At 44.2% G+C, this 24,951-nt stretch overlaps 1 protein-coding gene across 1 annotated transcript; it reads left to right on the plus strand.

Moving 5' to 3' along the window:
- Positions 1–299: 299 nt before the first annotated feature.
- On the plus strand, positions 300–23,897 carry LOC139390151 (mitogen-activated protein kinase 4). Its single transcript, XM_071137357.1, has 5 exons — positions 300–880; positions 17,650–17,794; positions 18,748–18,915; positions 19,141–19,354; positions 22,988–23,897. Exons 1-5 carry the CDS (start codon positions 338–340, stop codon positions 23,895–23,897), a joined length of 1,980 nt encoding a protein of 659 aa, XP_070993458.1. The 5' UTR covers positions 300–337.
- The last annotated feature ends 1,054 nt before the right edge of the window (positions 23,898–24,951 follow it).

Raw genomic sequence — 24,951 nt, forward strand, 5'->3', positions numbered from 1 at the left:
GGGTGTAGAGTTGGCTCATCACTTGCTCTACTATCTCTGATACCTGAGGTAGATGGAACAAGCTTGACTACTGTACACGTTGTTATATTCACTTTGTTGAAGAGTGATACACTTGAAATTCTATGGAGCCTATTCCAGGAAAAGCAATCAAATCCATGCATGTTGATCTCTGCTATTATAAAACACATTTCTATTTAAAATAATGACAATTTTACAGATGGGATGTTTATGTATGACTCTAGTTCCTTTTATTTGCCTTGTCTCATCATGTACCATCCTTTCAGATTTTACCAGATTTTACCTCGTCATGCAATAACTGGTGGAGGTCACAGGAGCCATGGCCAAACAGGACTCCCCACTGTTCCTCCACGGCTTTGACCTGGGGGATATCTTCACAGACCCCCAGCCCCTGGGCAGCGGGACCACTGGTCTGGTTCTGTCCGCTGTGGACAAGCGCAGCGGCCAACGGGTGGCTGTGAAGAAGCTGGTGATGCGTGACGTGGTCAGCGTGAAGCACGCCCTGCGGGAGGTCAAGATCACGCGGCGCCTGCAGCACGAGAACGTGGTGCGCGTGCACGAGGTGTTGGGCCCCTATGGCCGCCCGCTTCATCGCGACCCAGCCCAGCTGAGCGCCCTGTACATCGTCCAGGAGTGCATGGAGATGGACCTAGCTCACCTGCTGGAGCAGGGGCCACTTCCTAGCGGGCACACCACTCTGCTCTTCTACCAGCTCCTTCGAGGACTTAAGTTCATCCACTCAGCTAACGTGCTGCACCGCGACCTCAAACCAGCCAACATCTTCCTCAACACAGACCAGTTACTGCTCAAGATCGGCGACTTTGGCCTGGCCAGAATCGTTGACCCACACTACTCCCATAAGGTGAGACTATAGTTAAAGTGGGCTGCAGTTAGAAGGGAACAGCTAGCTCGGGATCAGGATTCATGAAGCATCAGAGTAGGAGTTCTGGTCTAGGATCAGGTCCCAGCTGTCCGTGTTGTATTCATTATCTGAAATGCAAAATGTATCCTAGATCAGCACTCTTAAGACGCTTCATGAGTCAGGGCCCAGGATTTTTTCCTGACCATGTGACCTGACCAGAAAAAGCTTAGTCCTTAGTGCTAGGGAAAAACTCCTGTCCTACATGTAAGGCGGAGACATAAAAAAACGACAATTGTACTGCATTTCCAAACGATACAGCATTCTACCCATATTAAGATGCCTCTTTGTGCATGCTTCTGTGTGGTCGTGGTGCGTGTATGAATATATCCTTGCACCAAGTCACATGCATCAACTCTGTTGCCTTGTGTAGACTTTGATTCTCTGCTTTGCATAAATGGAAATTACTGCATTATCGTCCGTCTATAGCTAGTGCTAGAGACGCGCTTTCATAACCTAACCCGATCTAAGTTACCCAGTAATCAAATTGAATGATTTCCCTGTCTGTTTTTTGGGGGGGATAAGCATTCTGGGAGATTCATGTGACAATGGACTGATTTATTGTACTGCTTTATTATTGTGGTGGAACACTGTAACACTAGTAGCCCAGCGAGGGCCCAGTGGAAGGGGAGCTTTGTCCTGGCCGGGCCCAGACCCAGAGATCTGATCTCGGGGCAGCACGGTGTAGACAGGGGAAAGAGATGGCTCAGGCTGTGAGCAGGAGTGTAGCCAAAATACCAATGGGCAGTGCTGTGCTCTGCGTGAAGTCGAGAGAGAAAAAAAGCATCTATGCTGCTCTTACGCAGTGGATTGTGCATAGTTGGGCTGAGACAGGCCAGCTATAGAGTATTCTGTGTGTCAACTACACATCTGGCCTCCCTTACCCATCATCAGAGTATGGATGAAATGTGTTAGTTGCAACAGCTGACTTGGACATCAAATCTTTGCACCTTTGTCAGGATAAAAATCAGGTTGTATGGATGCTAGAGTGAAAAGAAGGAATAACCTGGGACGATTCCTTTTAGGAAGCAGGAAAAAAACCTTGTATGTCTCTCCTCTGAATCAACACAGGCCTGTCAGAGGAGTTCAGAGTAGCTATGTGAATAGATGTTGTTCGGACATGAGGGAACGAGGGGAGGCTGAATGGAACAGGAAGAGCAAGGTTGTGTTCCAAATGGCACCCCAATACCTACATTGTGCCCTTTGGATCCTGGTCGAAAGTAATGCACTGTATAGGGAATGGGGTGTCATTTGGGACACAACTTTGTTCTCCCTGTTCCATTCAGCCTGCACTCGTTCCCTCATGTCCAAACGTCTATTCACACACAGTGCATTCGGAAAGTATTCAGACCATTTGCTTTGAGACTCGAAATTGAGCTCAGGTGCATCCTGTTTCCTTTGATCATCCTTGAGATGTTTCTACAACTTGACTGGAGTCCACCTGTGGCAAATTCAATTGATTGGACATGATTTGGAAAGGCGCACGCCTGTCTATACGGTGCCTCGCGAAAGTATTCACCCCCCTTGGCATTTTTCCTATTTTGTTGCCTTACAACCTGGAATTAAAATATATTTTGGGGGGGTTTGTATCATTTGATTTACACAACATGCCTACCACTTTGAAGATGCTAAACATTTGTTCTTGTGAAACAAACAAATAAGACAAAAAAAGTGAATACTTTGTAGAGCCAACTTTTGCAGCAATTACAGCTCTTGGAATATGTCTCTATAAGCTTGACACATCTAGCCACTGGGATTTTTGATGGATGGGTTCATGCTGGTGTACAGCAATATTTAAGTCATACCACAGATTTTCAAATGGATTGAGGTCTGGGCTTTGACTAGACCATTCCAAGACATTTAAATGTTTCCCCTTAAACCACTTGAGTGTTGCTTTAGCAGTATGCTTAGGCACAGATTTGGGGAAGGGTACCAAAACATTTCTGCAGCATTGAAGGTCCCAAAAACACAGTGGCCTCAATAATTCTTAAATTTAAGCAGTTTGGAACCTGCAAGACTCTTCCTAGAGCTGGCAGCCTGCCCAAAATACGTAATTGGGGGAGAAGGGCCTTGGTCAGGTAGGTGACCAAAAACACAATTGGCACTCTGACAAAGATCCAGAATTCTTCTGTGAAGTTGGGAAACCCTTCCAGAAGGACAAGCATCTCTGCAGCACTCCACCAATCATGCCGTTATGATAGAGAAGCCAGACAGAAGCTACTCCTCAGTAATTGGCACATGACAGCCCACTTGGAATTTTCCAAAAGGCACAAAGACTCTCAGACCATGAGAAACAAGATTCTCTGGTCTATTGAAACCAAGATTGAACTCTTTGGCCTGAATGCCAAGCATCACGTCTGGAGGAAACCTGGCACCATCCCTACTGTGAAGCGTGGTGGTGGTAACATCATGCTGTGGGGATGTTTTTCAGCGGCAGGGACTGGGAGACTAGTCAGGATCGAGGGACAGATGAACGGAGCAAAGTACAGAGAGATCCTTGATTACAACCTGCTCCAGAGCACTCAGGACCTCAGACTAGAGGTCGACTGATTATGATTTTTCAACACCGATACCGATTATTGGAGGACCAAAATAGCTGATACCGATTAATCGGCCAATTTTTATATATTTTTTTATTTATTTGTAATAATGACAATCACAACAATACTGAATGAACACTTATTTTAACTTAATATAATACAGTACATCAATAAAATCAATTTAGCCTCAAGTAAATAATGAAACATCTTCAATTTGGTTTAAATAATGCAAAAACAAAGTGTTGGAGAAGAAAGTAAAAGTGCAATATGTGCTATGTAAGAAAGCTAACGTTTCAGTTCCTTGCTCAGGACATAAGAACAAATCAAATTAATTTAAATAGCCCTTCGTACATCAGCTGATATCTCAAAGTGCTGTACAGAAACCCAGCCTAAAACCCCAAACAGCAAGCAATGCAGGTGAAGAAGCACGGTGTCTAGGAAAAACTACCTAGAAAGGCCAAAACCTAGGAAGAAACCTAGAGAGGAACCAGGATATGTGGGGTGGCCAGTCCTCTTCTGGCTGTGCCGGGTGGAGATTATAACAGAACATGGCCAAAATGTTCAAATTTTCATATGACCAGCATGGTCCAATAATAATAAGGCAAAACAGTTGAAACTGGAGCAGCAGCACGGCCAGGTGGACTGGGGACAGCAAGGAGTCATCATGTCAGGTAGTCCTGAGGCATGGTCCTAGGGCTCAGGTCCTCTGAGAGAGAGAAAGAAAGAGAGAATTGGAGAGAGCACACTTAAATTCACACAGGACACCGAATAGGACAGGAGAAGTACTCCAGATATAACAAACTGACCCTAGCCCCCCGACACATAAACTACTGCAGCATAAATACTGGAGGCTGAGACAGGAGGGCTCAGGAGACACTGTGGCCCCATCCGAGGTCACCCCTGGACAGGGCCAAACAGGAAGGATTATAACCCCACCCACTAAATCTTTCGGATAGCCCTTACCTGTTTCCCAACTCCTACCAGGTTTTCTAGCCACCACCATCTCCAATGACATCCAATGTTCTGCTACAGTCGGTATCTGTGAATAATACCTCTACACATCTCTCATCCCAAGGCCGGTCTACACCCTCGTTACGGTGTAGACTTTGGGTTCCAACGGTTGATAAGCAGCAACCTTCTAACACTTCCCTGTTACCGTCACTCGGGTCCCACTGCTGGCGGTTAGGAATGGTGGAGAGATTAGTTGGCATATAAAAAAATAAAAAATAAATGTTTTACCCCTTTATCTCCCCAATTTTGTGGTATTCAATTGTCTCATTGCTGCAACTCCCGCACGGACTCGGGAGAGGCAAAGGTCGAGAGCCGTGCGTCCTCCGAAAAACAACCCAACCAAGCAGCACTGCTTCTTGACACAATGCCCACTTAACCCAGAAGCCAGCCGCACCAATGTGTCGGAGGAAACCCCGTGCACCTGGCGACCGTGTTAGCGTGCACTGCACCCGGCCCGCCACAGGAATCGCTAGTGCGTGATGGACATCCCTGCTGGCCAAACTCTCCCCTAACCCGCACGACGCTCGGCCAATTGTGTGCCGCCCCATGGGTCTCCCGGTCATGGCCGGCTGCGACATAGCCTGGACTCGAAACCATGATTCACATGTTTCTTAATCGCACTGCTCGAGACGCTTATATCACAGCGAAACTCCCTTCTGGTTAGGTGGCTTCCTGTATACAGGGAACTGTACCTAATCTTTCAAGAGTTGTACCCTCCATGAACCCCTCACTAAAAGTTGACAATAGAGTCTGAATACCATTATCTCTGCTACTCCCACCATGATCTGGGTATGTTCAACTTGTCTTCAGTAGTCTCTAAATTGTGCACAGTTAGATTTCCTTTCATCTACTACAAGCTATCCCCTGTATCACTATACACAGAGGAGTGGTATCGTTACCCAGAGTTACCCACTTCCTTAATTTATGAGCCTCCGGCCACAAATACATTTGTAATAATGAAAATTACAACAATACTGAATGAACAATGAACACTTTTATTTTAACTTAATATACATAAAATCAATTTAGTCTCAAATAAATAATGAAACATGTTCAATTTGGTTTAAATAATACAAAAATACAGTGTTGGAGAAGAAAGTAAAAGTGCCCCAGTCATATTCAATTCTGCTTTCCCAATTCCCTATAATGTTAACGCCTTGGTTTTTGGGACTTTGATTTTTGCACTGATATCGGTCCTGCCAGAATCTGAAACTTAAACCCTTATGGAAACATTCTCTATGTACAGTATCAGTGAAAACTTTGGACACACCCACTCATTCAAATGTTTTTCTTTATTTGTACTATTTTCTACATTGTAGAACAGTAGTGAAGATATCAAAAATATGAAATAACACATGGAATCACATAGTAACCAAAAAAAGTGTTAAACAAATCAAAATATATTTTAGATTCTTCAAAGTAGCCACCCTTTGCCTTGATGACAGCTTTGCACTCTCTTGGCATTCTCTCAACCAGCTTCATGAGGAATGCTTTTCCAACAGTCTTGAAAGCGTTCCCACATATGCTGAGCACTTGTTGGCTGCTTTTCCTTCACTCCCAACTTATCCCAAACCATCTCAATTGGTTTGAGGTCGGGTGATTGTGAAGGCCAGGTCATCCGCTGCAGAACTCCATCACTCTCCTTCTTGGTCAAATAGCCCTTACACAGCCTGGAGGTGTGTTTTGGGTCATTGTCCTGTTGAAAAACAAATGATAGTCCCACTAAGCGCAACCTAGATGGGATCAAACATCGCTGCAGAATGCTGTGTGCCTTGAATTCTAAATAAATCACTGACAGTGTCACCAGCAAAGCACCATCACACCACCTCCTCCATGCTTCGCGGTGGGAACCACACATGCGGAGATAATCCGTTCACCTACTCTGCGTCACAAAGACAGCGGTTGGAACCAAAAATCTCAAATTTGGACTCATCAGACAAAGGACAGATTTCCACCCGTCTAATGTCCATTGCTCGTGTTTCTTGGCCCACGCAAGTCTCTTCTTATTTTTGGTGTCCTTTAGTAGTGGTTTCTTTGCAGCAATTCAACAATGAAGGCCTGATTCACGCAGTGTCCTCTGAAAAGTTGATGTTGAGATGTGTCTGTTACTTGAACTCTGAAGCATTTATTTTGGCTGCAATCTGAGGTGCAGTTAACTCAAATGAACTTCTCCTCTGCAGGAGGGAACTTGAGTCTTCGATTCCTGTGGCGGTCCTCATGAGAGCCAGTTTCATCATAGCGCTTGATGGTTTTTGCGTCTGCACTTGAAGATCCTTTCAAAGTTCTTTCTAGATTTTCCGCATTGACACTTTAATTTCTTAAAGTAAGGGAAGGACTGTCGTTTCTCTTTGCTTATTTGAGCTGTTCTTGCCATAATAGGGCTGTCTTCTGGATACCACCCCTACCTTGTCACAACACAACTGATTTTGCTCAAATGCATTAAGAAGAAATTCCACAAATGAACTTTTAACAAGCCACAACTGTTAATTGAAATGCATTCCAGGTGACTACCTCATGAAGCTGGTTGAGAGAATGCCAAGAGTGTGCAAAGCTGTTATCAAGACAAAGGGTGGCTACTTTGAAGAATTTCAAATATAAAACAAATGTTGATTTGTAAAATAAATAAATAATTGGTTACTACATGATTCCATATGTTATTTCATAGTTTGAATGTCTTCACTATTATTCTACAATGTAGAAAATAGTAAAAATAAAGAAAAACCCTTGAATGAGTAGGTGTGTCCAAACTTTTGACTGGTACTGTACTTTTCCTACGGCCACAAATACATTTGCACATAGCACATTCCATCTAACCAATACACGTTAATAACTACTGCCAGTCCACTTATAAACATACTAAAACGGGCTGAAGTCAATTAGTCCATTTCCAACAATCCCTTATCTGGAACAATGATCACTCACATGTTCCGCGCCACCTAGAAAACATATTGACTTGAACAGTGAAGAGAGAGTATACGTGTTTATTACTTTCACACCATCCTTGATGAGATTGGGGCAAGGACCTTTAATCCGTTCTGTTCTATGCCAATGGATGTTGGATCTTCACTGGGCCCCAATGAAAATGAGTTCCCTGTTGGTTATCCCGCTCCCTTTTACCCAGTCGTCTTCATCCTCATCCTTGGGTGTCACAGCAAGACAGACTATGTATGAGCCTTGTACGTAATTAGGTGTACTGTATCATCCAAAAAGCCATATGTACTGATGGCATGGTAAAACACAAACCCTACTATCAATGTACCTATTACGGTTAGCCCAAGGTCAAATCTAGTGCGTTCTTTCATAAAATCTCTCTTGGAGAGATATACCCTGGGTCTTCTTGCACTGAACGCAAGAGAAGTGACACAATTTCCCTAGTTAATATTGCCTGCTAACATGAATTTATTTTAAATACATATGCAGGTTTAAAACATTATACTTGTGTATTGATTTTATGGTTGGGTACATTTGTGCAACAAATGTGTTTTTTTCTTCGAATGCGCTTTTGTTAAATCATCACCCGTTTGGAAAAGTTGAAGAAGGCTGTGATTTGATGATAAATTAACAGGCACTGCATTGATTATATGCAACGCAGGACTAGCTAGTTAACCTAGTAATATCATCAATCATCACATGGTTATGTGTAGTTAACTAGTGATTTTGTGAAGATGTATTGTTTTTTATACGATAAGTTTAATGCCAGCTTGCAACTTACCTCGGCTCATTGCAGCCACAAGTTCCTTTTGACACTGCACTTGCGTAACCGGTGGTCAGCTTGCCACACAGTTTCCTCCTGGATTGCAATGTAATCGCCATCCAAAAAGGCAGATTACCGATTTGTTATGAAAACTTTAAATCGGCCCTAATTAATCGGCCAGGCCGATTAATCGGTCGACCTCTAGTTAAACCACTGTTAGTGACTTCCACTGTGGCTGTATTAACCGCACGCAGGCACGGCTGCTAAGTGAGTGGAATTAGATTCCACATTCAAACCTCCTGCACTATTTCAACCTAGGGAAAATGTTGGTCCACTAACCCCGCAATAGCCGTTTTGATAAATGGGTTTCATAACTGCCATGAAAGCAGACATTCTATTATTGTACTCACAAACCCAGTCTTTTTAATTCAGTCTGAGCACATCTAATTTTGGTTTTATCGGTTTTGCTTTTCTGTTGATAGAACGCCTACATCACAACGCTGGTGTATTGATCTATTGAATGTTTAATTTATGTCATTGTGTCAACGACACAATAGCATCTCTGAACTCTTTATTAGATTGGAATTTTCCATCAGCAGGGAAATGCTGACCAATTTTGTCCAGTTTGCTAAATTACTACAATGCTCGTGCACTTCTTTCAGCGCGTCCATGGCTTTGCTGTAGTTTTCCTCTTCCATTCCCCTTTTACGGGAGTGTCAGTGACCACGGATGCCATTTCAAGGGTGGTTATGTCTGCGTCTCTCTCGACGGTGTCCAGGGTGTTTAGATTTCCTCACTCACTGCTCTAATACACGCCCTCTATTAACAATTATCCAGGGTTGTGATACCCATATCCCCGGAGAGTAGTTATGGTATTTGTGCCTATTAATTGGTCACGGCTCATGATACCTTGTGATAGAACTAATATCGAAGCGTCTGCTAATTTACTACTGGAAAATACAGGAGACCTAATGTCTTATACCAGTGTCACAATTCCAGTGGGTCAGAAGTTGACTGTGCCTTTAAACAGCTTGTACAATTCCAGAAAATGATGTCATGGCTTTAGAAGCTTCTGATAATTGACATCATTTGAGTCAATTGGAGGTGTACCTGTGGATATATTTCAGTGCCTCTATGCTTAACATCATGGGAAAATCAAAAGAAATCAGCCAAGACCTCAGAAAAACATTGCGGACCTCCACAAGTCTGGTTCATCATTGGGAGAAATGTCCCAAGTGCCTGAAGGTACCACGTTCATCTGTACAAACAATAGTATGCAAGTTTAAACACCATGGGACCACGCAGCCATCACACCGCTCAGGAAGGAGAGGCATTCTGTCTCTAAGAGATTAATGTACTTTGCATCCTGTAGCTCTAACTCCAAAAAGTTCTGGGACACTGTGAAGTCCATGGAGAACAAGAGCATCTCCTCCTAGCTGCCCACTGCACTGAGGCTAGGTAACACGGTCACCACCGATAAATCCATGATTATCGAAAACAACAAGCATTTCTCAACGGCTGGCCATGCCTTCCTCCTGGCTACTCCAACCTCGGCCAACAGATCCGCCCCCCCGTAGCTACTCGCCCAAGCCTCTCCAGGTTCTCCTTTACCCAAATCCAGATAGCAGATGTTCTGAAAGAGCTGCAAATCCTGGACCCGTACAAATCAGCTGGGCTTGACAATCTGGACCCTCTATTTCTGAAACTATCCGCCGCCATTGTCGCAACCCCTATTACCAGCCTGTTCAGCCTCTTTTTCATATCGTCTGAGATCCCCAAGGATTGGAAAGCTGCCGCAGTCATCCCCCTCTTCAAAGGGGGAGACACCCTGGACCCAAACTGTTACAGACCTATATCCATCCTCTCCTGCCTATCTAAGGTCTTCGAAAGCCAAGTCAACAAACAGGTCACTGACCATCTCGAATCCCACCGTACCTTCTCCGCTGTGCAATCTGGTTTCCCAGCCGGTCACGGGTGCACCTCAGCCACTCTCAAGGTACTAAACGATATCATAACCGCCATCGATAAAAGACAGTACTGTGCAGCCGTCTTCATCGACCTTGCCAAGGCTTTTGACTCTGTCAATCACCATATTCTTATCGGCAGACTCAGTAGCCTCGGTTTTTCTGATGACTGCCTTGCCTGGTTCACCAACTACTTTGCAGACAGAGTTCAGTGTGTCAAATCGGAGGGCATGCTGTCCGGTCCTCTGGCAGTCTCTATGGGGGTGCCACAGGGTTCAATTCTCTGGCCGACTCTTTTCTCTGTATATATCAATGATGTTGCTCTTGCTGCGGGTGATTCCCTGATCCACCTCTACGCAGACGACACCATTCTGTATACTTCCGGCCCGTCCTTGGACACTGTGCTATCTAACCACCAAACGAGCTTCAATGCCATACAACACTCCTTCGTGGCCTCCAACTGCTCTTAAATGCTAGTAAAACCAAATGCATGCTTTTCAACCGTTCGCTGCCTGCACCCGCACGCCCGACTAGCATCACCACCCCGGATGGTTCCGACCTAGAATATGTGGACATCTATAAGTACCTAGGTGTCTGGCTAGACTGTAAACTCTCCTTCCAGACTCATATCAAACATCTCCAATCTAAAATCGGCTTTCTATTCCGCAACAAAGCCTCCTTCACTCACGCCGCCAAACTTACCCTAGTTAAACTGACTATCCTACCGATCCTCGACTTCGGCGATGTCATCTACAAAATAGCTTCCAATACTCGACTCAGCAAACTGGATGCAGTTTATCACAGTGCCATCCGTTTTGTTACTAAAGCACCTTATACCACCCACCACTGCGACCTGTATGCTCTAGTCGGCTGGCCCTCGCTACATATTCGTTGCCAGACCCACTGGCTCCAGGTCATCTACAAGTCCATGCTAGGTAAAGCTCCGCCTTATCTCAGTTCACTGGTTACGATGGCAACACCCACCTGTAGCACGCGCTCCAGCAGGTGTATCTCGCGCATTATCCCTAAAGCCAACACCTCATTTGGCTGCCTTTCGTTCCAGTTCTCTGCTGCCTGTGACTGGAACGAATTGCAAAAATCGTTGAAGTTGGAGACTTTTATCTCCCTCACCAACTTCAAACATCTGCTATCTGAGCAGCTAACCGATCGCTGCGGCCCTATATAGTCTATCGGTAAATAGCCCACCCAATTTTACCTACCTCATCCCCATACTGTTTATATTTATTTACTTTTCTGCTCTTTTGCACACCAGTATCTCTACCTGTACATGACCATCTGATCATTTATCACTCCAGTGTTAACCTCTCTGATCTACCCATCCCGGATCCGGTATCAGGAATACAGACTCAAGCTCATTACCATAACGCAACGTTAACTATTCATGAAAATCGCAAATGAAATGAAATAAATATGCCATCTCTCAAGCTTAGCCTTTTGTAAACAACACTGTCATCTCAGATTTTCAAAATATGCTTCTCAACCATAGGAAAACAATAATTTGTGTAAAAGTAGCTAGCTAGCGTAGCATTTAGCGTTAGCATTAGCATCCAGCACGCAACATTTCAACAAAAACATAAAAGCCTTCAAATAAAATCATTTACCTTTGAAGAACTTCTGATGTTTTCAATGAGGATACTCTCAGTTAGATAGCAGATGCTCAGTTTTTCCAAAAAGATTCTTTGTGTATTAGAAATAGCTCCGTTTTATACATCACATTTGGCTACCAAAAAAAAACGAAAATTCAGTCCTCAAAACGCGAACTTTTTTCCAAATTAACTCCATAATATCGACTGAAAACATGGCAAACGTTGTTTAGAATCAATCCTCAAGGTGTTTTTCACATATCTCTTCAATGATATATCGTTCCTGGAAGCATGGTTTCTCCCCTCAATCAAATGGAAAAATACTTGCACCTGGCTTTGCGCACCAGTTTTGACGCAGGACACCAGGCGGACACTTGGAAAATGTAGTCTCTTATGGTCAATCTTCCAATGATATGCCTACAAATACGTCACAATGCTGCCGACATCTTGGGGAAACGGCAGAAGGTCTAAGCTTATTCCTGTCGCATTCACAGCCATATAAGGAGACATTAGAAAACAGAGCTTCAGAAATTCTGCTCATTTCCTGGTTGACGTATCATCTTGGTTTCGCCTGTAGAATGAGTTCTGGGGCACTTACAGACAAAATCTTTGCAGATTCTGAAACTTCAGAGTGTTTTCTTTCCAAAACTGTCAATAGCGCCCCTAGAGATGCAACAGGTTAATCTGCAAAATTGTAATTATTCGCCTACCTCCTCATGCCTTTTGCACACAATGTATATAGACTCTCTTTTTTTCTACTGTGTTATTGACTTGTTAATTGTTTACTCCATGTGTAACTCTGTTGTCTGTTCCCACTGCTATGCTTTATCTTGGCCAGGTCGCAGTTGCAAATGAGAACTTGTTCTCAACTAGCCTACCTGGTTAAATAAAGGTGAAATAAAAAAATAAAAAAAACTTTGGTGCGAATCAATCCCAGAACTACAGCAAAGGACCTTGTGAAGATGCTGGAGGAAATAGGTACAAAAGTATCTATATCCACAGTAAAACGAGTGCTATATCGACATAACCTGAAAAGGCCGCTCAGCAAGGAAGAAGCCACTGTTCCAAAACTGCCATAAAAAAGCCAGACTATGGTTTGCAACTGCTCATGGGGACAAAGATTGTACTTTTTTGAGAAATGTCCTCTGGTCTGATGAAACAAAAATAGAACTGTTTGGCCACAATGACCATCGTTATGTTTGGAGGAAAAAAGGGGGAGGCTCGCAAGCCGAAGAGCACCATCCCAACCGTGAAGCACGGGGGTGGCAGCATCATGTTGTGGGGGTCCTTTGCTGCAGGAGGGACTGGTGCACTTCACAAAATAGATGGCATCATGAGGGAGGAAAATTATCTGGATATATTCACTTCTTAAGGTATAGGGGGCAGCATTTTCACTTTTGGATAAATAGCGTGCCCAATTTCAACTTCCTGCTACTCATGCCAAGAATATAAGATAGGCATATTATTAGTAGATTTGGATAGAAAACACTGACGTTTCTAAAACTGTTTGAATCATGTCTGTGAGTATAACAGATCTTGTGTAGCAGGCAAAACCCTGAGGACTAACCGTTCAGATTCTTTTTTTTAGGTCTCTGTCTGTTCAGTGAATTCTCATTGGGAAACAATATTTCTTCGGCACTTGTTTTCAGTTCCTACCGCTTCCACTGGATGTCACCAGTCTTTGGAATTTGGTTGAGGTTATAACTTTGTGCAATGAAGAAGTACGGCCATCTAGGAAATGGGTAACACTGTTGAGAGTTGCGCAAGACTTGAAAAGTAGCGTTAGTTTCCTCTCGTCCTCTATTGAAAACAGATAGACCTGTATTAACGTTTAAAAATACCTAAAGTTCTATTACAAAATTAGTTTGAAATGTTTTGGCAAAGTTTACAGGCAACTTTTGAGATATTATGTAGTGACGTTGCGCAATTTGGAAGCTGTTTTTTCCTGGATCAAACGCGCCAAATAAATGGACATTTTGGATATATATGGACGGAATTAATTCGAACAAAAGGACCAATTGTGATGTTTATGCGACATATTGGAGTGCCAACAAAAGAAGCTTGTCAAAGGTAAGGCATGTTTTATATTTTATTTCTGCGTTTTGTGTAGCGCCTGCAGGATTGAAATATGCTACTCTCTTGAAATATGCTACTCTTTACTGTTGTGCTCTCATCAGATAATAGCTTCTTATGCTTTCGCCGAAAAGCCTTTTTAAAATCTGACATGTTGGCTGGATTCACAACGAGTGTAGCTTTAATTTAGTATCTTACATGTGTGATTTAATGAAAGTTAGATTTTTATATCATTTTATTTGAATTTGCCGCACTGCATTTTCCCTGGCTTTTGGCCAAGGTGGAACGCAAGTGTCCCCTATACCATAAGCAACATCTCAAGACGTCAGTCAGGAAGTTAAAGCTCGGTCGCAAATGGGTCTTCCAAATGGACAATGACCCCAAGCATACTTCCAAAGTTGTGGCAAAATGGCTTAACTTCTAGCGTCCCACCTCGCCAACAGCCAGTGAAATTGCAGGGCGCCAAATTCAAAACAACATAAATCCCATAATTCCAATTCCTCAAACATACAGGTATTTTACACCATTTTAAAGATAAACTTTGTGTAAATCCAGCCACAGTGTCCGTTTTCAAATAGGCTTTACGGCGAAAGGCACACCAAACGATTATGTTAGGTCCGCACCTAGTCACAGAACTACACAGCCATTTTCCAGCCAAGGAGAGGGCTCACAAAAGTCAGAAATAGCGATTTTAAATTCATCACTAACCTTTGATGATCAGGACTTCGTTACACAATAAATGTGTGTTTTGTTCGATAAAGTTCATCTTTATGTCCACAAACTTTGTCTTTATGTTAATCTTTATGTCCAAAACCTCATTTGAAATTGGTGTGTTATGTTCAGAAATGCATTGTCTCAAACAAACATCCGGTGAAAGTACAGAGAGCCACATCAAATTACAGAAATACTCATAATAAACATTGATAAAAGATACAAGGGTTATGCATGGAAATATAGATAAACTTCTCCTTAATGCAACCGCTGTGTCAGATAAATGTTTGTTTTGTTCGATAAAGTCCATTTATGTCCAAATACCTCCTTTTTGTTTGCGCGTTTAGTTCACAAATCCAAACTCACGAGGCGCGGGCAAGTCCAGGTGAAAGTTCAGACGAGTCCAAAAAGTTATATTACAGTTTGTAGAAACATGTCAAATGATGTATAGAATCAATCTTTAGGATGTTTTTATCATAAATCTTCAATGATGTTTCAACCGGACAATTCCTGTCTTTAGAAATTAAAAGGAACCCAGCTACCTATCACAGCCACGCGCATGATTTAGCTCATGGCACTCTGCCAGACACCTGACTCAAACAGCTCTCATTCTCTCCCCCTTCACAGTAGAAGCCTGAAACAAGGTTCTAAAGACTGTTGACATCTAGTGGAAGCCTTAGGAAGTGCAATATGACCCCATAGACACTGTATATTCAATAGGCATTGACTTGAAAAACTAAGAACCTCAGACATCATTCTAACAGTTTTAGATACTTCAGAGTGTTTTCCATCCAAATCTACTAATTATATGCATATAGGCAGATTGGGCACCTTTTTATCCAAGCTACTCAATACTGCCCCCCAGTCCCAAAGAAGTTAAGGACAACAAAGGCAAGGTATTTGAGTGGCCATCACAAAGCCCTGACCTCAATCCTATATAAAATTTGTGGGCAAAACTGAAAAAGCGTGTGTGAGCAAGGAGGCCTATAAACCTGACTCAGTTACAGCAGCTCTGTCAGGAGGAATGGGCCATTTACCCAACTTAATTGTGGGAAGCTTGTGGAATGCTATCCGAAACATTTGACCCAAGTTAAACAATTTAAAGGCAATGCTACCAGACACTAGTTGAGTATGTAAACTTCTGACCCACTGGGAATGTGAACTAAGAAATAAAAGCTGAAATAAATCACTACTATTTTTCTGACATTTCACATTCTTAGAATAAAGTGATGATTCTAACTGACCTAAGACAAATACATTTTACTAGGATTAAATGTCAGGAATTGTGAAAAAATGAGTTTAAAAGTATTTGGCTGAGGTGTATGTAAACTTCTGACTTCAACTGTACATTCATTATACATGTAAATGAATCAATACGTTATATTATGTTAACATGAATAAGTGTATTTCAAGCTAGACTTCAACACCTTTATAGCACAACTATTCCCTGTAGTGCATTACTTAGGCTCTAGTCATATGTGGCTTCCCTATCGGGAATAGGGTGTCATTTTCGCAACCGTACCGTCTCCGGTTCTTCCTATGCCATGCTTACTTAGAGAGAGGCTAACAGGCCAACAGGCCAACAGCTGCTGGGATAGTCCTTGCTTGGTAAATGTAGAGGATTCATGACATTTCATCCTAAATGTAAAGTTAAAGGCCTTAGCAGCAGACACAACAACGAGAAGACGTCAGGGATTTTGTCGTCAGCTGAGAGGCTGTTTGCATTGTTCATATCGTTTCAATTGACCTGTGAGTGTGCCGCTGCGCTCGTCAAAGTAAGCATGTCAGCCTGTGACAGAGTGTTGGCAGGTTTCCTTGAGCATTGCGTCGGTTTTCATTATCAGTGCCAATCTCTCCTCAATGGCGCTATACCAATTTTTTTTTTGTGCCAAATTTGTCATAATGACGGATGCTTTGATTTGAAGTGCTAACAACGCCAAACAACATTTCGTTACTGATAGACACAGGATGTGTCCCAAATGGCATCGTATTCCCTATTAAGTGGACTACTTTTGACCAGGGCCCATAGTAACGCAACAATGCACCTGTAATTGTAAATCTGACTCTTAGAACCATCAGTGACTGACTCAACCGTGCTTTTGGACAATAAGCAGAGATTTGACAGGTTGCTTAGTCACGGAAGAGGGGCTGCAGCAAAGGTGACAGGAGGAGGCCTAACTGAATCTCTCCGGCTGCTGAGCTAACCCTATTCAATTATTAATCACCTGGAGAGTGGGAGAGGGAATGAAATGAAGGACAGTTGAAGAGAGAGGGGGAGGTTGTGTGGTCCTAAGGCTGTCTCAGCTGCTTCTCATCAATCATTGAACAGTGCTCCGTTATCCATTGGCAGAGAGTGGAGGGGAGGGACAGAGAGGACAGGGGATGCTTGCCTTGCACTGGGGGTTGTGTAATGCAATCATTGAATTCAATTCAAGATCCTGCAGAAGTTGGTCGCAGTGGATGTTGGTCTCAGTCCAGTGGCTGTGTGTTTCATAATCTTCATCTCTCTACATCTATCAGGTGTGGGTGGGTACCGGAAAAGTCCCCACAAGGATGGTAAAACAAGGAAAATTCTCCCTCATGGGGACATTTCCCTGGTCGCCATGAAGACGAAGGCTATTTTATGGTTAGGGGTTAGCGAAGATAGGATTTTGAATGGAAATCAATTTTAAGTCCCCACAATGATAGTAAAGCATAGGCTTTGTGTGGGTGTAAAGGATGTTCTAAATAAAAAAAAGAGGAGATGAAGTGGTCAAGTCGTGCTATTCTAACGAGATGAAGCCGGTGTGTCATTAGGCAGAATAGTGAAAGATGACCACTTCCAAAGGAGGAAGGTGCAGGAATACATTTTCACAAACGCTTTTTCTCTGACATTCTGTTCCACCATACTTAGATATATTTCTCAACATTGTAACTGACATGAAGAAGAATACTGTCTTCTATAAGCCTACCTGTAAAGTGTGAGCGTAAAGAATTTGGGGGCAGCTGTAAAAATGCCCTCAAAATATCTTAGCGAAAGAGCCATTAAAAATGTACAAAGTTAGAGAACCTTCTACGTATTAATTTACTTGTTATGCTTACCCTGTGTGTGCTGTCGTCTGTGTGTATTGGCCAGGGCTACCTGTCAGAGGGCTTGGTGACTAAATGGTATCGGTCTCCACGCCTGTTGCTCTCTCCCAACAACTACACCAAGGCCATTGATATGTGGTCAGCTGGCTGCATCCTCGCAGAGATGCTAACAGGACGCATGCTCTTTGCAGGTAAGAGGTCTATTGAGGTGGAGAGGTGTGGGTATGAATATGATATGAGAGATATGGATTTAATGATTCAGATAAACTGGGTTGTGCCCATTTTGTTTTTATGCTGTTGGGCAGTACAGTCTATTTGTCTGTCCAGGATCTTTTTGATGTAGTGAAGAGATAGTATACTTTGTTTACCGGGATGCATAATACAGAAATGTCCATTTGCCTGTCTGTTCTCTATCTGACATGCTTAACAGTGTCAATAAGTAATTATTAGAAGCAAAATGATATGGGGTGTCTTCCAAATGGCACCCTACTTCCTATGTAGTGCACACATTATTTTACCAGGGCCCATAGGGCTTTGGTTAAAAGTAGTGCACTATAGGAAATAGGGTGCCAGTTGGGACAGAGCTGAGCTTTTATGTTGTCTCGCAGTGACAGTGTCATTATAACTCCCACTGTTGTTACGATTACACTGGCTGAAGTAAAAAAACAAAAAACAGATCATTTGGAGACTTGAACAGAAACAAAACAGAAAGAAATGCTTTTTGTGCTCACATTATATAAGCATTTTTATATTATATATATATTATATATTTTTCTTTAGGATTTTGGTGTCATTGTTTAATATCACATTTTATACTTTTATCCAGACCTAATTTATTCAGTATGTGGTCCATGACCTTGTCATTAGTCATGAGGGCGCAGCTTTTCTTTTCCCAGTAGCCTGCTCCAACCATCTTAATACCAGTCTTTAAAAATACTTCTAAGTTAACCTCAAAATTTCAACACTAGCCTTTAACAATTTCTTAACTTCTACCACAGAAATACTTTTGGACAGTTAAACAAGGCACCTCATTTTTTCTTCATGAAAATGGCCTTTTCTAGTTTTGGAATCATGATTTGATTGATATGCTTCTTTACTCCTGGTACTCTGTCTTCCTGGCTGGTTCCTCCTGGCTGCTCTGCAGGAGCCCATGAACTGGAACAGATGCAGCTGATCCTGGACACGGTGCCTGTGTTGAGGGAAGAGGACCGCCTGGACCTTCTGCAGGTCATGCCCACTTATGTCAGCCATGGCTGGAAGGTCAAGAGGTCATTTAGGGAGCTGATCCCTGAGGTGGAGGTGGAGGCGGATGGTGAGCGGGATGGAGGGTGGAGAATTAGATGGAGCCTTTGTTCTCTCTTAAACAATAACTGTTTTATGCTAAAAATCATGAACACACGTGTCTAATTAACTTGTTGCCTACTATTCCCAGATAAAAAATATTTATTCCTGATTCGATATGGCATTACTTGCAGCCACGTATGCACATCATTTGAAACCATTTTCTATTCTCCGTTCACGTCTCTTTCTCCACTAGCCATTGATTTTCTGGAGCGTATCTTGACCTTTAACCCCATGGACCGGCTGACGGCAGAAGCGGCCCTGTCCCATCCCTTCCTGCAGCAGTACTCATTTCCTCAGGACGAGCCCATGTCGCCCCAGCCCTTCCGCATAGAGGACGAGCTGGATGATAGCCTAATCACGGAGCCTGGCCACAGTCACAGCCAGGCCTTTAGCTCTCATTGGGACAGGTGTGTGTCTAGCCTGGTCCCAGATCTGTTTGTGCTGTCATGTCAACTAGCGACAAGGAGTTGACATGATAGCACAAACAGATCTGGGACCAGGCTAGTGTGTGTCAGCCATAGAGATTCATCTAAACTCAGCAACAAAAAAAAACATCCCTTTTTCAGGACCCTGTCTTTCAAAGATAATTCATAAAAATCCAAATAACTTCACAGATCTTCATTGTAAAGGGTTTAAACACTGTTTCCCATGCTTGTTCAATGAACCATAAACAATTAATGAACATGCACCTGTGGAACGGTTGTTAAGACACTAACAGCTTACAGACGGTAGGCAATTAAGGTCACAGTTATGAAACCTTAGGACACTAAAGAGGCCTTTCTACTGACTCTGAAAAACAGCAAAAGAAAGATGCCCAGGGTCCCCACTCATCTGCGTGAACGTGCCTTAGGCATGCTGCAAGGAGGCATGAGGACTGCAGATGTGGCCAGGGCAATAAATTGCAATGTTCGTACTGTGAGACGCCTAAGACAGCGCTACAGGGAGCCAGGACCATCAGCTGATCGTCCTGGCAGTGACAGACCACGTGTAACAACACTTGCACAGGATCGGTACAGCCGAACATCACACCTGCGGGACAGGTACAGGATGGCAACAAAAACTGCCAGAGTTACACCAGGAACGCACAATCCCTGCATCAGTGCTCAGACTGTCCGCAATAGGCTGCGAGAAGCTGGACTGAGGGCTTGTAGGCCTGTTGTAGGTCCTCACAGAGATCACTGGCAACAACGTCGCCTATAGGCACAAACCCACCGTTGCTGGACCAGACAGGACTGGCAAAAAGTGCTCTTCACTGACGAGTCACGGTTTTGTCTCACCAGGGGTGATAGTCAGATTTGCGTTTATCGTCGAAGGAATGAGCGTTACACCGAGGCCTGAGCGTTACACGAGGCCTATTCTGGAGCGGGATCGATTTGGAGGTGGAGGGTCCGTCATGGTCTGGAGCGATGTGTCACAGCATCATTGGACTGAGCTTGTTGTCATTGCAGGCAATCTAAATGCTGTGCATTACAGGGAAGAAGACCTCCTCCCTCATGTGGTACCCTTCCTGCAGGCTCATCCTGACATGACACTCCAGCATGACAATGCCACCTGCTTGTTTTGTGCGTGATTTCCTGCAAGACAGGAATGTCAGCCATGGCCAGCGAAGTGCCCGGATCTCAATCCCATTTAGCACGTCTGGGACCTGTTGGATCGGGCTAGGGCCAGGGCTAGGGCCATTCCCCCCAGAAATGTCCTGGAATTGCAGGTGCCTTGAAGGAAGAGTGGGGTAACATCTCACAGCAAAAACTGGCAAATCTGGTGCAGTCCATGAGGAGGAGATGCACTGCAGTACTTAATGCAGCTGGTGGCCACACCAGATACTGACTGTTACTTTTGACTTTAGATTTTTTATTATTTTTACCCCATTTTCTCCCCAATTTTGTGGTATCCAATTGTTTTTTAGTAGCTACTATCTCGTCTCATCGCTACAACTCCCATACGGGCTCGGGAGACGAAGGTTGAAAGTCATGCGTCCTCCGATACACAACCCAACCAAGCCGCACTGCTTCTTAACACAGCGAGCATCCAACCCGGTAGCCAGCCGTACCAATGTGTCGGAGGAATCACCGTGCACCTGGCAACCTTGGTTAGCGCGCACTGTGCCCGGCCCGCCACAGGAGTCGCTGGTGAGCGATGAGACAAGGACATCCCTACCGGCCAAGCCCTCCCTAACCTGGACGATGCTAGGCCAATTGTGCGTCGCCCCACGGACCTCACGTCGCGGCCGGTTACGACAGAGCCTGGGCGCAAGTCTCTGATGGCACAGCAGACGCTGCAGTACAGCGCCCTTAACCACTGCGCCACCCGGGAGGCCCTGTTACTTTTGATTTTGACCTCGCCTTTGTTCAAGGACACATTATTCAATTTCTGTTAGTGACAAGTCTGTGGTGTCAGCTAAAGTTCACACAGAGACACATAGCAGCAAACAGACTTAGTGAAAAATAACACAGCAAAGCAACAGAAAGAGATTATGAAAGGAACTGTGAAATGCTGTGCACAATAAATACACCAAAGAAAAGTAGAAATAAAGTTGAGTAAGATGAAGACGAATAAAATGTTGCATGGATGTTATATATAGAAGCTAATTCATTCTACTCTTAATCAAATCTCCTGGCAGACACTTCACCTGCATGCCGCTGTTGCCCTCTTAAAAGCCAAGTTGTTTATTCTGTCATAGTACATTAAACAAAAAGAGAAACGCAACCTGCAACAATTTCACTGATTTTACGCAGTTACAGTTCATGTAAGGAAATCAGTCAATTTAAATAAATAAATTAGGCCCTAATCTATGGATTTCACATGACTGTGAATACAGATATGCATCTGTTGGATACATTAAAAAGAACAAATCTGATCCACGCCCCTGTCAGTATCTGGTGTGACCACCATTGCCTCTTGCAGTGCGACATCTCCTTTGCATAGAGTTGATCAGGCTGTTGATTTTGGCCTGTGGAATGTCCCACTCCTCTTCAAGTTGCTGGATATTAGCGGGAACTGCAGCACGCTGTCGTCCACGTTGATCCTAAGCATCCCAAACATGCTCAATGGGTGAAATGTCTGAGTATGCAGGCCATGGAACTGCTCGCCCACACGACGCCATGCACGGTCTGCCATCTGCCCAGTACAGTTGAATCTGGGATTCAGCCGTGAAGAGCACACTTATCCAACATGCCAATGGCCATCGAAGGTGCGCATTTGCTGACAGAAGGCGGTTACGACGCAGAACTGCAGCCAGGTCAACACCCTGGTGAGGACGACAAGCATGCAGATGAGTTTCCCTGAGACGGTTTCTGGCCATTTGTGCAGAAAGTCTTCAGTTGTGCAAACCCACAGTTTCATCAGCTGTCCGGGTGGCTGGTCTCAGACAAGAAACCAGGTGTGGAGGTCCTGGGCTGGCGTGGTTACATGTGGTCTGTGGTTGAGTCCAGTTGGACGCACTGCCAAATTCTCTAAAACGATGGAGGCAGCTCATGAAAGAGAAATGAAAATTTGATTATCTTGCAACAGCTCTGGTAGACATTCCTGCAGTCAGCATGCCAATTGCACGTCTGTGGCATTGTGTTGTGTGACAAAACTGCACATTTTAGAGTGGCCTTTTATTGTCCCCAGGACAAGGTGCACCTTTGTAATGATCATGCTGTTTAATCCGCTTCTTGAAATGCCACACCTGTCAAGTGGATGGATTATCTTGGCAAAGGAGAAATGCTCACTAAAAGGGATGTAAACAAAATTGTGCACAAAATTAGAGAAATAAGCTTTTTGGAACATTTCTGTGATATTTTATTTCAGCTCATGAAACATGGGACCAGCACTTTACATGTTGAGTTTTATATTTTTGTTCAATATAAGATGTAGTGTCTACCAGGTGGTTTCAGTTTCGAACTCATTTATCTTTCATTGTTTGTGTGTGTGTGTGCACGAGTATGTAGACAAATTAGGAGCAAATATAACGGGTATAAAGACAACAAATATTTACTTCACAACAATAGATCGATATGGCAACTTTCATTGACAAGCACTTTGTTTCCACTGTGCAGGTATGAGACCAGCCTGTCATCAGACTTGTGCTGGCAGCAGCAGGGTGGGTGTCAGTGCTTGCCTGGGGTCTCGGAGGTGGTTGACCCAGAGGAGGAGGAGGTCCTGAGGGATCCCAAGGCAGGCTCTAAACCCTTGTTGGAGGAGGCCCAGGTGGACCCTCGCAAGTATTCCCACAGCAGCTCTGCCGAGCGCTTCCTGGACCACTCCCACTCCTCTCTGGAGCGTGCTTGTGGGGGCGGGGCCTATACTGAGCTGGACTGTGACCGTTCCTGTGACTACAAAGTAGGCTCTCCTTCCTATCTCGATAAGATTGCGTGGAGGGAAGACAAACCGCAGCACTACTCCGAGCCCAAACTGATCCTGGACCTGTCTCACTGGAAGAGGAACAGACAGCTGCCGGTGCCTGAGCCTAGAGGGGCCAGTTTGGAGGAGCTGCCTGTCGAGGAGCCGTCTGGGGACCTGTTCCAGGAGATATCTCGGTGGGTGGAGAGCACTCAGTCTCTCCTCCACTCTCCCAGCCTGCCCCAGGAACCCCTGCCCTACTCCAGTTCACCCCTGCTGCCCCTCTCTCCCACTTCCCTCTTCCACTGCTGTTCGCCGGCCATACGGCCCTCAGCTGGACTGGACGAGGACGACACACTCAGCCCACCTGCCTCATACCGCTCCCCTCCCTCTCTGTTGCCCTCTTCTCCTCAGATTCCTTCGCCAATCCATGACCGCCTCCAGATGCCTCCCTCCAGGGGGCAAGGGGGCCCGTTTGACCTGGATGTGTTCATCACAGCCCTGAAGCGGTGTGGTCAGAGTGAGGACCTCGGTGGAAACCCAGACGGGGCCAAACAGGCCAACATCAATGGCGTATCCAGGCTTCCAGAGCGCAGACCGCCCCCACGTCAGACTCCCAACTCCTGAAAGGAGCTGGGGTCCAAGGCTAACGCAGAGAGCACTGGTAGACTGAATAGTGAACGCACGTAGAAGGGGGGAAAAAGGAAGTTGCACATGTTTTAATGGGTACAGTTCTTTTTTTATTTACCCATAAATCATTGGGGTGTGCGACTTTCTTTCACAAGTAAGCGTTGCCTTGACACTAACCCTGCTCACTTAAACTAGCGATGCTGATCCTTTGTTCAGAGCTGCTTTTACTGTATGTTACAAGAATAAGAGGAGAGTGAGGTGTGGATCAAGTTCCATTTGGTACTGTATGAACAACGTAAGCTTCTGGTGGTTTTGCTACTGCATACAGTATGTCAGCGTGGTCACTGCTGTAAATGAATGTACGTTGTACAGTATCTAACCGAAAGGCCTATGTTGCATCAAAGCAGCGACGTGTACTCATTACAAGAATGCCTGCAAAATGATCAACATTTGGTTGGAGAGAGGAACTCCTGGGTATTCCATAGCAGAATAGGTTGAAGAGAAAGCAAATCAGCTATTTTTGTTGAAATTACTCTTAAACATAACAACCAAAAGGGTTAAGATATCTTCCGAATGCGAGTAGCTATACAGTAGGTCTCCCTGCAGCAAATGGCTATTTAGAATTATACGAGTATCTTCCATTTAGTGGGAAGTATTTTCTATAAAGAAAAGGGGTCTGAATGTATTTATAGATCCACGTCTTAGCATAAGAACAGATATCTCTGGTCCAGGGAGTTGTGTTCCTCCAATAAGGAAAGTGTTATTGGAGGAACACTCATTAATGACCTGGACCGGAGCTGAAGAACAGATAAAGGGAGACGGCCCCTGGGGATCCTAGAATGATGTCGATACATTTGAACGTTTTTACTGCTAACAATTGTACACATTGAACTACTGATTCTTACAGCATCTTCCAGATGCCTGTAATTGTTTGTTGACAGTTTTACGGTGCAGTTTTTGTGTGTTGTTATTTATCTGAGAAGGGAGTGCTCTCACAGTACCACAGTAAGATATCTGTCTAGCTTTTGCACACCCATGTTCTCATGGCAGG

The sequence above is a fragment of the Oncorhynchus clarkii genome, chromosome 30, assembly GCF_045791955.1.
Source record: "Oncorhynchus clarkii lewisi isolate Uvic-CL-2024 chromosome 30, UVic_Ocla_1.0, whole genome shotgun sequence".
In the NCBI taxonomy this organism is placed as follows: Eukaryota; Metazoa; Chordata; class Actinopteri; order Salmoniformes; family Salmonidae; genus Oncorhynchus; species Oncorhynchus clarkii.

What these genes read in the sequence shown, in the direction of transcription:
- LOC139390151 (XM_071137357.1), top strand. Translation starts at nt 338, where the DNA reads ATGGCCAAACAGGACTCCCCACTGTTCCTCCACGGCTTTGACCTGGGG. An exon ending in AGGACGCATGCTCTTTGCAG is followed by an intron (nt 17,795 to 18,747) that starts GTAAGAGGTCTA and finishes GCTGCTCTGCAG; the next exon opens with GAGCCCATGAACTGGAACAG. An exon ending in GGTGGAGGTGGAGGCGGATG is followed by an intron (nt 18,916 to 19,140) that starts GTGAGCGGGATG and finishes TTTCTCCACTAG; the next exon opens with CCATTGATTTTCTGGAGCGT.